Raw genomic sequence first — 16862 nt, 5'->3', positions numbered from 1 at the left:
ACAACCTAAATTTTGTCTCAAAAATGCTTATCACCGCACCCTATGCGGGTTTCAGGCAAACAACTTGAAAGTCCAAGACAAACTCATGAATAATAATTTATGGTTTCTTGGATATCATCTCCAAGATCATATACTTTTACGGCTCATTCAATATCATAAAATTATCTTCCAAAAGCTTTTAATAAAATCGATGCCATTTTTCGGATATTGTGCCATTTTTGCGTCAATTTTGCTTTAATTTCTGTGATCAGCCATGCATTCAGTATTAGCTGAGCTGTTCTTAGACCTTGGGTAACCTTTTCAGCATGTTAATTCGATGAAAGTCAAAATTTTCCGTTTTTTTGTTTTTGTAGTTGGAGTGTTTAAATTCAATGATACGTCCTTCTCGCCGAATGAAGAATTGTGTTCTTTTAATGGGTTCTTTCCTGGTTCATTTAATTGGCTGGTTGTTCGGATTGTTTTAGGACCATGCTGCCATGAGCCAATAAGTCGTATCATATGTCTAGATTTCTTTTTGCCAGGTTGCTGGGTTTCTTTTTTGGGCTATTTAAACATTTGAGATGGATGATTAAAAATTTAGCCATAATTTAAATTTCTGTAGTGGAAATTTTAGACATAGGTGTATTACATGGTCTTCCAAAATGAACATCGAAAGTTACTACCATATCCTTTTATGATATAAGACTATATGAATTGAATTGTTTAAGTTCAATTTTTCGACTTATTGAATTTCCATGCAATATATAATATCTTTGTTTTTTAGTTTGAATGAGACGCCATACTAGGCCGATTGCCCGATGACCACTTGCTGGTGCGTAAATTGCTTCAATATATATCTTTTTACAAGAATTTTCAATTTTTTTTTCCATTTAGACATTAGCTTGATCGAGTATTAGTGTAAGAAAGCAGAATTATGACTCGACAATCCGGAAAGTGTAAAACTGTGCGACTGTGATCAGACAAAAATTTCAATACCTGCTGAAACTCTCTCGTCCCATTATAATTAATTCCTTTCTTTTCACATTTTGGACAAGAGCTACTTTGATAAATATTTGAGAAAATTTGCTATGCAAAATTTTTCAATGATAACTGATAAAAACGTTAAACAAAGAAGGAAAACAGTTTGTTATTTTTATAGTTTGGTATAAATCTTCAGAAACTCAACAAAAGTGAATTTATAATTACAAAGTCTTAAGACCGATTTTATCGCCTTAATTGAAAAATTGTCTATCATCATTGGCCTGTTTTTTCAGTGTTGCTTGTATTAACATGCTGATGAGTTGCTTGAGCTATCTTTCTCAGTTAGCCCACAGAGAAGAATTTTAAAGTTTTTAAAATTTTTAATTCAGCGGAACTATGAGCCAGATTTAATCAGATTATATATCGTATTATTGCGTTTTTGTTGACCTATGTTCGACGTACCCGGCTTATGATTCGAAATAGCGCGACAGAAATTATAGTCCTGACCGTGTAATTAACATCTGGGAGTGTAACAACCGGACAAAAAATGTCGAATCATACATCGACCACCTCACCCCGGACATCCAAACCGTAGGTTAATTCAAATTGTAGGTTATTTCTAATTGTCGATAAACTGTAGAATTCATCATTGAAATGCTTCAGAATATTTAAAGCCATCTGGTGTAACTTAAACTTTTCTGTTAAGACGAACTAGCTCTTGTTTACACCATTTTGCATTAGTTAGCGTATTTATAAACAATCTTGTAAAACCTTTAGGCTGCCTGAATTATTCAGTGACTTGTACAAAAAATGGGCCGCGGATGTATCTGAACCGCCTTGTGAACGAATTTTGCTGAAAAAGCATATAATTGTTTTCAGTGGTAGTAGCTCATCAGAATAAATCCTTAGTCTCAATCAGATGCTGATTCAAAATATTCTAGAGACAAATGCGCCTTGAACAGTCTGAATCACTCTTGACTTTTTTGTTGAAAACATTCTGATTCAGCGCTGAATTACTCTGAACGTTAAGTAAGCGCTTGCCTGTATCCCAGCCATGGTCATTCTCCGTGATCACGTTTTCATCATAATTCGTCTCTAGTTCGTTGTTCTCTATCAACTCCTCAAAATGGCCGCCCCCAGCTGTTGAGGAAATGAATGTTGCATTGGTGTGTCTTCGCATCTCCTTCTCCTTGCGATAGCTTTCTCGGATGGCTTTGTACTCACTGTAAGTTCGGAACTTTTCCTGATTGATGGGATGTTCTTGGTTGGCTTTGAAGATGAGGACTGTGGCGTGTATCAACAGACATATCTCCACCACCAGAAACACTGAAGTCGTATATTGCATCACTTGCAGCATGTAACAGTACGCTGAAATAAACGGCAACAACGATATTTCCTCATTGATGATATCCCAGAAAATCTGGTCACATTCAGTATCAATGAAATTAGCAGCAATACTTTATACTGTGCATTCAGGGTCGAGGTTTCGCCCCCTATAATAACGGAAAAAGCTGGAATATAGTTCCAATTCATAGAATGATTTCAAAAATGTCAGAGTACCAAAAAACATTACGAGCCAGCGCCCATACCAAAGAGAGTTTAATTGCACTATTTTGTTATTTCGTAAAGGGGGTGGCTCATAATGACATCATTCATTTAGAGCAGAACCCGGGTCGAGATGTCAGCGCCATTTCAGCGCTTTATTTTGTAAGAAGTGCGCTGAATGTGCTAAATTTATGTAAGAAATGAGCTGAATGCGCTGAAATGAGCTGAAACGCGCTGATTTTTTAAAAACTTTCAGCGCAAAAATCTTACATCATTTTGCGCTGAAATGCTCGGAAACTTTGTAAGAAATGTAGTCAAAATTCAGCGCATTTCTTAAAATTATTTAGTGGGTTTAGACGCTTTTTGACAACGATTCCTCAATTTCGAACCATTTAGTTTTCCTTATAAAACGATTAACTTTTTCTTAAAAAATGCGCTGAAAAGCTCTGAAAATATGTAAAAAATGCGCTGAATTTTCAGCGCATTTCTTACATAATTTCAGCGCATTTCTTCTTAAACTGTCTATTAATTTAAAATTAAGTTAAATAGGAAGCAGTTCAGGAATCTGTGCGCAGTGGATTGGGTGAAGGCTGCGGCACCGGAGAGCAGGGTTTGATTCTCAGAGCTATTTTTTGAAAACTCAGCGGTTTTCAGCGCGTTTCTTGCAAAGTTTCAGCGCATTTCAGCACGCTTCAGCGCATTTTTATGTAAGGTTTTGGCGCTGAACTTTTTGAAAAATCAGCGCATTTCAGCGCATTTCTTACACAAAATCTTCTCGACCCGGAAGCTACAATTGTTAATCATTTTTATTACATGTGGTAAACGTGTAGCCTGATTTCTCCAATTCACACTGTAACAGAAGTTGATAAGTATTTTACAGTAAATAAAATTTGTATTTCACTTGCACTTTTTTTCACTTTCCCCACTTTTTCAGAGGCGTAGATTCCCTTCCACTTTTATTCATTGTTTAGTAAGTATAAAAGGATCAAAAACTTTTGTCACGCACATATTAAAAATTGCTAAACCTAAACAAAATGAAGAATTATATAATTTAACGAATTATATAATTTAAATTATATAAATCGTTAAATTATATAATTTAACGAATTATATAATTTAAACAGAACCCGGAAGTTTCAAAAATGATCGCAAATGCTAGAGCGCACAAATTTCTCGGCAATAGTTTGATCATAATCAGAAAAAAAAATCTGGTAAGAGTCTGAGATCAGTTAGTATTGAGACCGAGTAACCTGATATAAAAGCCAGCCGAACGTTATATAAACATTTTGTAATCTATCAGAAGTAATACTTTTTCTTACAGACTAGCTCCCTTAACAAATTGGGACGCACCATTCAGACGATTTTACCTATCGTTTTCCACAAAATGTATTCTAAAACATGTAATATTGGCTTAAAATATGCAATATGGTTACAAACCAATTGTTTCGAAACTGCTTCGACACAATGGCCAGATTGGCAATTTAGTGAAATCTGGTGACTAAGTTTGTACCTCAGATTTACCAGTTTAAGACAGCCGTATTACACAGCTTAGGATATTCAATTTCTGCTCGCTACGTCCTAAAACTCGCAAACAAGTGAGCAGTTAATGTTCGTTTAAATAGCTACTAATCCGACTTAAAAGAGGCTTTGAAAACAACAAAGTGGACTGACAGTGTCAGAATGTTCGAAGCGCATAAAATCTTACTTAAAATTTGAATAAAAAACTGAAAAACTAAGCAAAGAAAAATTTATTTTGAAGTCCTCATGTCCGCCAAGAACCTCTTCTGATCTTTTTGAAAACTCTCTGCAATCTATTTTGAGCAATTCAAAAATGTTTATTTGAAGTCCTTCGTGTTTCATTTGTTCTTTTGTTAATCTAATTACTGCTTTACTTTCCGGATTTCAATTTGCGTGGGAATAAAAGGTTGTAGATATAAGTCCTTAACGCAGTCGAGAACCTCGTCCAATATTTTTCAAACTAATTCTTCAAATTAATTTTAACTGAATCAACAAATTTTTTATCTTTACATTATTACTCAGGTCTGAACGTCTTTAATTTAGTTTTAATAATTATTACTAGCTTTTTGGGGGTTGAATAAGAAACCTAGTTGATTACAAAAGATCAGAAACGGTAAAAACTAGCTTTAAAGATGGATAGGCGCCGTTTTAGAAAAAATGAACTCCATATAGGTAAAATTAAATTGCCAAAAACATAATTACATGCTTGACTGGAGCAAATTTTGTCACGTTTTGCCACGGTCTCAAACTCCCTTTTCAACAAAACACGAAATGTGGAATATGGTGACAAAATTTGTCACCGTATTCCAAATATTAAGCAATTGTGTGGAATTTTGTGTTAAACTAGTTCCTGTTCCGTATGGTATGGGCGGTAGTCTGTAATGTGTTAGCCGCTACAATCAAGACTGCGCATTTTATTTTAATGTTTTTCAATCCACCAAAGAAATAAAAAAGGGTCAATTTTTAGCTATCTATCGGCTACGGGTCTCAGCGGAACGCTGTCCATGGTCATGCCTCTAATCCGATGTGGGATATGATCCGGAAATCGCAGGCCAGTTATTGCGGTGAAGCCGCGACGCGTGCAAAGCGCGCCCACTGGTCCGCTGGGGAAAACTTAAAATACTAGTATACCTATTTTGACCTCGTTTTCGAAATGCGACTGGCGTGCCTATCGGCTCGCTTGATCGCCACCTCTTGTTCATGGTGCTAGGACAATAGATTGGAGAACAATATATCTAAACCAAAAATTGGGACAAAAGATCGAAAATTAAATTGTTCAGGTTGCGTGTTGGCCAATAAGATTAAAGCGCTCAATTGTAATATAGCGCATAGCGTGTTCGGTCGTGATATTTTGATCGTTTGTGATAGATTCATATCAAGTCCCACGGGCCACTCAGTTATGTACAGATGCGGTAGTTTTAAAGCAGCCGTCAAATAGTGCTTAATTTGAACCAATAAGAATGGAGATTAATATTTGATCTCTGGTCCCAATTATTCTGTTTCCGATCTATTGTCATTTCGATCTGTTGTCCGGTCACTCATATATACAGGAATAAGTACAGCAAACAAATGTGAAAACAAATGTGAAAAGTGCAAAGAAATTAATGGAAGTTCAGTTCACACCGTCAATTGTTGTTCACAACATCCCGCAGAGCCCTCTTAGAAATGCGTACCATTGTATAGACAACGAAATATCTGATATGCGAAACCCAACGCGTAACTTGTTAGAAGATTTAATGAAAAATTTTACTTAAATTTTGTTTACGATAACCTGAAGCTTTACTTCTTAAAATTTTTCAATGATGTATCAGCGTAAGAGATGATGGTTCGACTTTAACTTTGGTGCCGTTTCACAGTAGTTGTGTCTGCTAGTCCCTATTAGACCCTCAATTCTTCTTACTCTTTTCTTCTTGCAAAATTCGTGGGTTGCGAAAATGCTAAAGAATGTACAAATTTACTGAAAACCAGTTGAAACTGATTGTGAAATGTGAGCTTACTGGCTACTCTTTGCTCAATTTGACGAGAGCACTCGCTACTCGGCTGGTCGGAGAAACACTCGGAGAAATCAGTGCAGACACAACTTAGAAATCCGGAGGCCCCTTGGACGTCAGTGTGCTGCCCTGGATTGGAGAGAAAAGAGGAGGCATGACCCGCAAAACAGCAGGGTCTCTCTCGTATTAGCAGAGTGTGCAGTGTTCCAAATGGAATGAATCCATATCCCCATGTGGACAGGCCATTCACAATAGTCGACATTGTGTTCACTCCTGTTGCAAAACATCACTATCATTTCAAACTATGCAGTTTCAGATCTAAGCCAGGTTTTCGAATTGACTTTAGTGAGTCGCATAACCTTGCTTGAAACACGCAAGTTTTGTAATGTCAACACTTTCAAAATCTGGCACGTAAATAGGGAAATCTGGCATTCTAGAGCCTGGCAATGTGGAGATCTGGAATGTTGAAAACTTACATCCGCGTTTAATCTTCCAAAACAGCGGAGAAATAGCACAATTTGAGAATGTAACCTTTCGAACTCCGTTAGAAAAATGTAAGAATGTAACTTTTCAGTTAGAATGTAACATTTGACTCAGAAAAATGAACTATTCAGGGGCGAGAGAACAAAATGGCTTTTGCAGTAGAATTTTACAGGACAGATCTGTTTAATAGATCAAGATGGCGACTTCGATTTGTAAGCCCTTATATACCCATTCCCAAAAACTGCCCCTATATACCCATTATTATTGAGAAAAATTAAGATAGGAATCTATTGATAGCGCTATGATGAATCGCGGTAGTCCTAAGTCTGACCAAATATTAATTGCATCTACATATTTCCTGCGAATCATTCGCAAATTTTACCATAAATAGTGTGAGTTTGCTTTTTTCTGTGTTCAATCAAAATCCTGCGGTGTCATAATCATACAGTATATGCAGAGAAAATTTTAGATCAAATAAACTCATTCTAATGAAAGCTATCTATATTCGTCAATTTGGACCGAATATTGACTTTAAGCATCATTTCTTGAAGGTTTCGATTGTTAAATCAGTGACTTGAATCAATTTTCTCTTGTCCGATTAAACTGCTAAGTTAATTTTTCTGATACTTCTAACTAATTTTAGAGCTTTAATTTGAGTTGAAATTATAACACGGCCGCTCAGACTTGCATTGATTGCGTAGAATCTCTTCCCATAAAGATGTGTCTCATTGGTCCACCTTTGATATGGGAAAGGTTTCGGTAAAGATGTCTACCGCAATTTGTCAATGGTGGGAACCCTCTGAGATTAAGGTGTCGCTCGCCCCAAATGACTTAAATTTCTGGTGTATTTGTTTTTTTTGTACACGAATGGGTTTTGGCAAAAATTGATACAACTGTGAATTTCCTTAAAAATTGCTATTGGATATTTCTTTTTAATGTCGAAATCCTAAAGAAATTGTTTTTGGTACTGTGCTTCCCGAATGTAAGCTGCTTTTTGCTAATATACTGTTCTTTTGAAGAAATCCAACTGTGGCCTGTTTTCTGGCACCCCAGCTCAGTGCTGCATCATGTACGAGGAGCTTGACGCAGCAGACCATTGTTGATTTCCAGTCGTTTAGTTCTGCAGAACAGTCTGCATCACTCTCTGCATTAACATATAACTAGCTTCTTTTTCAAAAGAAAATTTCAAATGTTTCAAATATTGAAATATCGAATGAATTTGTTTCCACACTGCCAGCGTTGATTTTTTGGTGCGTTAATAAATCTAGATAAAATGTTGTTGCAAAAAGGTCCTTGACTGTTTTTGCCAGATGAAGAAGTAATCCAAATAGGTTTTTTTAGATTAGTTGATCCATTTTTTTCTATACTCTGTGCTGATTGAAGGTTTAAGTTCAAGTCGGCTACACTTCTTGACGGTTTGCAATGATTGAAGGTTTGTGTCTTCGTAGCGCTTTCTTTGTTGCTCTGCCCTCTTTTTGTCTCACTTTGCGTGCCAGAAGCCAGTGCAGTGTTCGTCTATCATGCATGTGAAAACTGGTTCTGGGGCATTCTTGGCATGGGAGATCAATGTCATGCTTCTGAAGGTTACTCTGATGTGGTCAACCAAAACCAAGATGAATTTGTGACTTTCTGTCTACTCTTGCGAGCAAACAATCATCGTTCCCTCTTCTGGTATAACCTGTGACTTTTCGGGATACACAACTTCCTCTATAAGGGTTGCAGGGAAGCCGTTTTGACATCAACTCTGTATATCTTTCAAAAGGCGCAAAAGTCCCATAATAGTGCAGTGTTTACGTTTTTGCTTCAAAGTGGCCTCACTAGATCCGAAACCTTGTTGTCTTGGAGTGTCTTAACCTCGTCCTTCATTGCCCGGTGACACTGGTGACAATCATGACTTTGCTTGGCTTCACAGACTATTTCATTTCCACATAACCACCCTCGGTAACTGCGAGATAATTCCTCTTTTATGCAAAAAATGCGGAACACTCTTTGCTCGAGTCCTCGTCTAGGCTCTGCACTTTTTGTTTGCTCATATGTATAATCATTGAAGCCAGCCGTTTTTATGATTGAGTTGTCTTCAGTGTCACTGTGTTCAAGTAACTCTTAGCATCTCTGATTCACTCTAAGAGCACTACATCCTTCATCTAGTGCGTAATCCTTGACATTCAAGGTCTCTCAATTCAGCGTTGTTTCTTGAGTGTTCACGTCCTCCGCCGCACGTTAGTCATCTTTTTTTGTAGTAATTTGGCCCTGTTTTTTCTCTCATTGTCCAGATGACCATCGTCTGATTACTAGATTCCAATTGTTCTCAGCCGTAATCAAGACTTTTGGGCTCGACTGTGTTGTCAGTGTTGTGCTTGAGCTCACTTCAGATTCTCTGATGATCTCATCTAGAGCAGCAATTGATTTGAAGATGACATAGTTCTATGTAGAGGAAAATTCCGTTGTGGTCCTGAGAGTAACCCTTTGCTCGAGTTTGCCGGTTTTTCTGTTCTTCGTATTGACATAAATCATGCGAACAAATTTAGACATTTTTTCAATTGAGAGTTTAGGTTTTATACATGGCAAAAGCTCTGCTGTGTTTTTTTTCGTCCATGAGCAAACATTATACCATCTTTAGCTATTTCCAGATGCACGTCTCAGCTGATGCGTTCTGTTGTAGCGTCTCTGGTATGGTATTCTGTAGGAAGCTTGCATCTAAGCAGCTCGTATTGAAATGTTGTTAGAGAAACTTTATCGCATTGTGTTTGCTTTGCTTTTTGGGCGTCCCTGCACTGAAAACAAACTTTAGACTAACCAGTGCTTCACTCTTTGCCTTGATCAAGTCCACAAACAGAAACTTCGTTTACTGGTCTGCAAACACAATGCAGAATTGGAACTCTGATAGTGACTCTAGCCTGAATAGTCCCTTCACCTCAGTAAACACCCTCTCCAGTTTCTTCTCTTCTTTCTGTTACTGCCACTCTTGTTACTGGAGCCTCGGTGATATCTGCATACATTGCACACATTTTTGCGCTCAGTGCTGCACCACGTCCGTTGAGCTTGAAGCACCAGCGCGTTGTTGATTTTTGGTCGTTTAAGTCTGCAGCCCAGTCTGCATCACTCCCCCTTTAACATATAACTAGCTTCATTTTTATAATCAAGTTTAAACTGTTTCGAACATTGACAATTTTGAATTAGTTTGCTGCCACACTGCAAGTGTTGTTTAATTGGTGCATTCATAATTCTAGACAAAGAATTGATTTTACATTTGGCCCCGTCTGTTTTGCCAGTTAAATAAATGAACCCATTAGAATTCTGTAGATTCTTCTTCTTTTGTCTCTTATCTGTGATCACTGAAACTTTAAGTTTAAAACGTCTCTAATTCCTGTCGGTTTATAATCAATCAATTAAAAACGCTCAAGTTTTGTCTTTTTGTAGCCTTTTTATTCGACTGTGGTTTTGCCTCTATTGATCTGACTGAGCCCCGGAAACCCGTGCAGTCTTTCTTTCTCTTCCATGTTAAAATTGATTCAAGGGCACTATTGACATCAGAGATCAATGTCAAGCATCTGGATTTTACTAAGATGTCGTCAAACCAGACCAGGACGAATGTGACCTCATGTATCTGCCCTTGTGAGTAAAGAGTCGTCTTTTACCTTTTTGGTGAAAGAAACCCTGTCCCTGAAAGAGGTTCGCCAATTCTTCATACCACTTGTTAGCAGATTGTTTCAAACCAAAAATTGTTTTCAGTCGACTTTCTAGCTTCTCTACCACTGATCCGAACTGGAAGAATTCAAGTGACTACTCAGGATACACATCTTTCTCAATTGGTTTTGAAGGAAAGTTGTCTTGACATCAAACTGGTGCTTCACATGGACTCGTGACGTTGATTAATGAAGTAGAATCCTCAATATTTTGACTTTCAATTAAGCGCAAAAATCCCTTGGGGTCTCTGTAATATCTCGCACACTTTGCACACATCTTTGAGTTCCTCCACTGTCATTTAAATACATCCACGTCATGTAAACGACATCCTTTTACTGTCAAGGTTTGCGCTGTTTGATCTCATCTTGAATTTAATAATGATGCACGGCATGCAAAGCAAATTGTTGTCTTAGGTGAGTTTCATCCGAGGTTTGTCATTTTTTGGTCTGTACGACCACTCACCACTAACACGTCTAATCTTTTCCACTGGTTACGATTTATCAAGAAATTGGCGTCTGGTGTAGCCAAGGCCTGACCCATCGCCGCTGACTCTCTTTTTAAATTATCTCTTTTTTCTCTCTCTCTCTCTTTCTCTCCGTCTCCATCTCTCTCTCTCTCTTTTTCTGTCTTTTTATATGTTTATATATATACATATAAATATATATATATATATATATATATATATATATATATATATTTATATATATATATATATAGATATATATATATATATATATATATATATATAATTATTTATGTATATATAAATATAAATATCTTTATATATATATATATATATATTTATATACATATCGCTCCCTCTCTATCTCTCTCTTTCTTTCTTTCTTGTATAGGTGACCCTTCTCACTAAATTTGCTGCTTTGGCCTGTCTCCTTTCTCTTGCTGTCCTTGATGAAGCATCCACGGATCCCACATAAATTAATTTTTCTCGTGTCATAGCTGTTGCAACTGAATTATTTTTTTAAATGAATTGGTCACCGTGCTTTCATCGAACTTTGCATTCTTTTCAACTCTGTCAAGATTTTTGCTGGCTTGAGGCTTCCCCATATAACAAAGATTTCATACCTCATTGTCGGAACACTGAGGACCAAGGCGTCAAATTATGTGTCTGAGAGTGCTATCTCTGCCTCTTGAGTCCTTGGAAACAGCTCCTTTCATCCGCTGAAAAAATCCAGATCCTAGGGGTCCACAGGCTTTAGTTTGGCTAGATTTTCTAAAAATGTCACCACTGTCGGAGATGTCTGCACAATTTGAAATCATTTTTGGTTGCAATAGCTGACAGGCCGTCGCTCCATATCCTTTGACGTCGTCTTCATGGCAGTCATTTTTCAGTATGAGAGTTGTTGCATCTTGAGTCAGTGCCAGATTGCAGCACACAATATTACTTGCTCCTTGATGTCTGCAACATCCTTCTCGTATGCATCCTTCAGCACCTTGTTGTTTTTCTTCTCAAAAATGCTTGTCCTATTGGCCTGTATTGGAGTCTCCTTGTTTGTTCTTCTGTCCATAGTAGTTACTTGTAGAACCCAATCGTTTGCATGCTTGCTCCAGACTCCTTTTTCCAGTAAGTTTTCTGTATACGCCTGCATTTTTAACATTTTAGTGTTTCTGGTTTTTTTGTGTAGGACTGCATCTTCCTGTTAACATCTTAACTATTTGTAGTTTTTTTGTGTTTCGAGCGAGCAAAACGATTTTCAAAAGGAAAAATCTTAGCAGAAAAGGACTGTCAAAAAGCAAACAAGATTTGCCATTTTTACATTTTGTGACCCAGAAAAACGCTGAACTATTGGCCTGTTGATATATGAGCTCTCGCAGACGAAATAAAGGCGTTCATAACTAAGTTGAAAGCACAAATTGTTCACAAATTGTAGAAAAAAAAGATTTTTGGAGCCCCATTTATAGATTTCTAGGCGAAATCTCATTAATAGATGAAAATGATGATGGAGTTTTGTGAGATGAAAGAGTTCAAAAACTGCCCGTACATCCGTGTACAAAAGATCAAATTTACCCATTATAATTGAGAAAATTTAACACGGCACCCTAATGGTAACACTAATGATTCATAGCTGAAGCCCTAATTCTGATCAGATTTGAGTTCCTTTTAGGAATTTCTTAGAAACATTTTAAAGGGTACCATAAAAAGCGAAACGTGCTGAGGAGACTTTACATCAAATGATCTCACTCTTATAATCGCTGTCATATACATAAATTCAGATCGAGTTTTGATTCTAAGCACCTTTTCTTGAAGACTCATTTTTTTAATTTAAGGATATGAATCAATTTGCCCTCAACTGATTCAATTTGTCAGTTAAATTTTCTGATATGTCTAAGAAAATTCGGGCTTTAATTTGAAAAGACGTTCTAAACAGGCGGCTCAGTAAAGTTCTATCGCACATAATGTTCCGACTGCGCTTATCTACTTGTTTGGCTTAATTGTCTACCAAATGAGATTGAAAACGTTCACAAAAACTACATGCTGATAAAAATAATTTGTGTATGAAAACAAAATGTTTCCGACCACAATTACGTACAAAAAACTACAAAATAACAAAGTCAAAATAGCGTAATTAAAATCCAAACTAAACAAACTTATTTCTATTTCACTGGAAAAAGCGTAAAACGTGGGATTAATGCTTACTCACACTCGGTGGCAAGTAGAAATGAAAAAAACAAAAACGACATGCTTATGTTTTCTTTGAAACAGTTATTTTCAAATAATGAAATCTATTATATATCAATTCGAATCTTTAAATGAGTTTCAGCTTCTTCAGTCCTCAATAAAAACGAAACCGGTTTTTATTATCCAGAATTTGTCCAATGTTTATAAAAATAAACAACAAATACATACGTAATAATTTATTTTTTGAATTTTGGTAAAAAAATTGACTCAAAGTCATTAAAAACGTTTTCTAATCCAAGGAATATGAGATATGATCAAGTGTGCTTTCTTTGAACAATAAAAATGAGATATGTGACTGCTGAATAATGAGGCTAGGTAGGTAAGTTTTAAAAAAGAACAGAAAATGAAAGTTAGAAGATATATTTGTTTTTTTTCGAAAAACGAACAAGTAATTTCAATGATATTGAAACATTAGGTAGCAACTCAATTCCATAAACAGGTTCTTTAATTTCTCAAAGAAACCAATTGGATCTTTGTCAGTAAATCATATGTCTGAATATCATTATCAGAATATTATTATCAGAATATCATTATCAGGATATCATTATCAGAATATCATATGTCTGCAAAATGAACAATAAATAGACAAAAATCGAAAATTATTAGAACAATTTGCAAATAATAGGCATGAAAGCCGTTGAAACAATAAGCAATGCAATAAAAACCTTAGGTAAGATCAATTGTGTCTGTCGTTGACACCAATAATTTCATATGAGACCTGTAGTTATTGCGAATAGGGGACAATTAGACAAAAAAAACAGCAGCAAAAAAATAAAAGCAAAATTGAAAAAAAACTCTAGTTTTTTTAAACACCATTTGTTTCCAAAGTCATGAAAAACTTAAGCTATCAACTCAATTGAGAAAATTGAATTGTTTTTTCTTCTATAGGACACTGCTAAAACCTGCAGTTATGCAGAGTTTTTCATCGCACTTCAAAAGGAACGACAAACCCAGACAATGATAGAAAATTAATTTAACATTTGAAAAACTTAACGGCTTCGGTATCGAGGCCGTTATATCAATAAGGGATGTAATTAACCCATTCGATAAGTTCAATTGATCCTCTGACATTAATATGATATCAAATTGTAACTGTTGAGCCTAGATTACAAGTAGACAAAAACCGTAAATTGCAAATTAAGAAATAAAATACAATTTTTTAAAACTTTAGCCAGGCACTAAAATTTGTAAATTGGTTTCTCATTTCGTCCAGCGGTAGCCAATAAGAACGACGAAAAACTTCAATAATTTCTGCCGTAAGACGGTGTCGGAGACTCCTATTCACAGAAAGACTGCTTTGTTCAATTGTGCTTTCTATTTAAATGCCAATATTGTGATACATGATCTGTCAATAATAGTACAAGGTAAGATAAGAGACTTCATTGATAGTAAAAATTCCTAAAATCAAAATTTTGTTATGTGAAAACTCGTAGTATCGAAGCAGAAAACCATTAAAGTTTAATTCATTAGAAACACGATGTGACCTGTTTTGCAATGTTAAGACTGCAATTTGGCCAGAGGTGAGAAAATTTTCGCACAGCCCAATAATCTATTGTTTATTTTAAAATCAGTTGAAAGGCCCAAAAATTTTTGACTATGACACTAAATACGTTTCTTTGAATTTTGCATAGGCAACTAATTAGACCTACCGTTGCTGCACTTCGATTTGAATTGCTCCTCTCTTTAAGAAAGGGGTAAAAAACAAAAAAGCGAAAACGGTTTAAAAAAAATTTTGACTTATTAATCCGAGTTTTTTGTTTTTAAGAAACAACAATTAGACTAAAACTAAACTTGCTTTTGCTGTTCGTCTGTTGCTAACACGTAATTGTCCCGAGTATTTTGGATGTGGTTAACTTTACAGTAGAAAGATCATCTCATCTTATGTAAGTGCAGCATTTTTCAAAATTAGCGAGTTAAATTTGCAAAAACAGGCAGATTGTTTAATTCAAGAACGGTCTCAAAAGATCCACAAGTAAAACTAGCATCTTTGTAGTTAACGATGATTTTGTCAGCAGTTTTTTGGAATGTTAATGTAAATGTGAACAAAATGGACGAAAGAGGCTTATTTTTTGCAATTTTTCATGAAAATATTCTGAATTTTGAAAAAATTGGCTAGCATTTTAGCCAAAAAATAGGATCGATCAGTTCAACAAAACTCTTTTGTTATGTGAAGTTAAAACCAACAACACTATCTTTACAGTGTCAACATATTTTTTTATATCAAAACTCTGCAAAATTGCGTATAACTACGGAATATATGAACATTAAGAACAAAAATCAGACAAATATTCGCAAAAATTCTAACCTCGTTAACTCTGTGGAAAGAATGAAATTCAAAAAATTACTTTTTGTTATATATTCTAAGCTGGACGGGCTTTCCAATGATACCACACACAACCCTCTACGATGAATATATCGATCGACGAAAATTGACTGAACGAAAAAAAACCCTGGGTGGGTCTTAACAACAATGCCGAATTTACTTAGACACTGGGTTAAGTTTGGCGGTGCCATTTTAAAGTTTACAGAGCTTTAAGATGTCACAATTCACCCAGTGGAACAAAGAACCTTGTATTAATTTGACAGGATATTGATAAGATTCTTGGTACGAAAATGACAAGATAGGTACGAATGCAAGTTGTTCGCATGAGTTTTACGAGTTTATACGTTTTATCGAGAATTTAACGAGCAAACTAAACAAGATTCTGCTAAGGATTTAATTCTTAATTCTACTTAATCTCGAAAAAATGAAGATTTTGCACGTCTTGGCAAAATTTATCAAGTTTTGCTGCACTGACCCAATGTACCAACGACAAAATTGCCTCGGTAAAAGTTGTAACGAGTAGCTACGCATCTTTCTCCAGAAAAACACGATGTGAGGTTGGACAGGATAATGAATTGCTAAAAAATTAAACCTTTTCAAAGCATAAGAAAAGCAAGAGAGACGCAAATTTTATGAAAGCTGAAGATCGAAGAGAGTTTTACAAAATTAGCCTCACAACACACCGTCGAAATTTTTGGAAAAAGTTTGCCGTTAGAAAAATAGGAGTCAGGCCCAATTTTATAATTTTACACCTAGTACCGCAAAAGTATTGCCCATGATGTGGTCTTCGAACCCACAATAGGAGGGGCCGGAGAAAAGACCAAACTGTCTCGGATAGTAGCAATTTTTCTCATTCTGTTGAGCTCAAAAACAGACAAAAATTCATAATGTTCATGGTAAATGCAGAATAGAAGTTCATTATGTTCATGCTAAGTTCAGAACTGTACTCTGAATTTTACCATGAAATGTCTAATAAGTGCCATGATCAGAACTCTGGTCATGGAAAAAACCATAATGAAATTTTCATGATTCAGTACTGAAATACCATGAGACTCATGTCCGGGTGTATACGCATAGGCCAGACCGAATTGACCAAAAAAGTATAGATCAGACCAAGCTAAGGGTTAGAACTGACTGAAAAGAGCGACCGAAACTATGTCCTGGCTATGAGATCGGTCACATGGGTCGCTGACCTCAACCTGGGTTTGTAATTTGTCCTGTCATTCCGTTATTTTCTCAACTTTTCATTGAAATTCTGACAGTTTCTCCGACATATTAGGAGTCCATAACGTATTCAATTTTTTGGAATTTAAATAAAGAATACAACAGGAGACAAGTTTCAAATATGAGAGGTCAAAATTATGGCAAGATTAAGAGAATTGTCGTGTCTGAGAGTTTTAAGAAAAGACTGCGTTAACAAAGAACTAGAAATTGACTTATGAAAAGATTATTTTAGCTTAGCTGTATCGATAAGATGATGGAGCGTGTGTTAGTCTACTCAATAATGCCACCCCTCTCCCCGTTTCCGTAGTCCACAAAATTGTTTATAAACGGAGGAAACGTTTTCTCTTCGTTATGTCAGTTTGTGAAACGCGCAGGAAATCGTTACATGTTCTGTCTCAACGTATGAAAATGTCGCTATGTTTGGTTTTAA

At 35.9% G+C, this 16862-nt stretch overlaps 1 protein-coding gene across 2 annotated transcripts in view; it reads right to left on the bottom strand.

The window, feature by feature from the left end:
• Positions 1-16862, bottom strand: part of LOC142335319 (uncharacterized) — a 63704-nt gene that overhangs the window by 27201 nt on the left and 19641 nt on the right. For both annotated transcript variants that reach the window (XM_075383765.1, XM_075383767.1), the window contains exons 3-4: positions 6021-6287; positions 2002-2328 (exon numbers count right to left, since the gene is read on the bottom strand). In XM_075383765.1, coding sequence (XP_075239880.1) covers positions 2002-2328; positions 6021-6287 — 594 coding nt within the window. The remainder of the gene's footprint in view (positions 1-2001; positions 2329-6020; positions 6288-16862) is intronic.

Source organism: Convolutriloba macropyga, chromosome 2 (genome assembly GCF_964194025.1).
Source record: "Convolutriloba macropyga chromosome 2, txConMacr16.3, whole genome shotgun sequence".
Lineage (NCBI taxonomy): Eukaryota > Metazoa > Xenacoelomorpha > Acoela > Convolutidae > Convolutriloba > Convolutriloba macropyga.
Note: the sequence above shows the minus strand (reverse complement) of the source record. Positions and strands in the feature narration are given on the sequence as shown.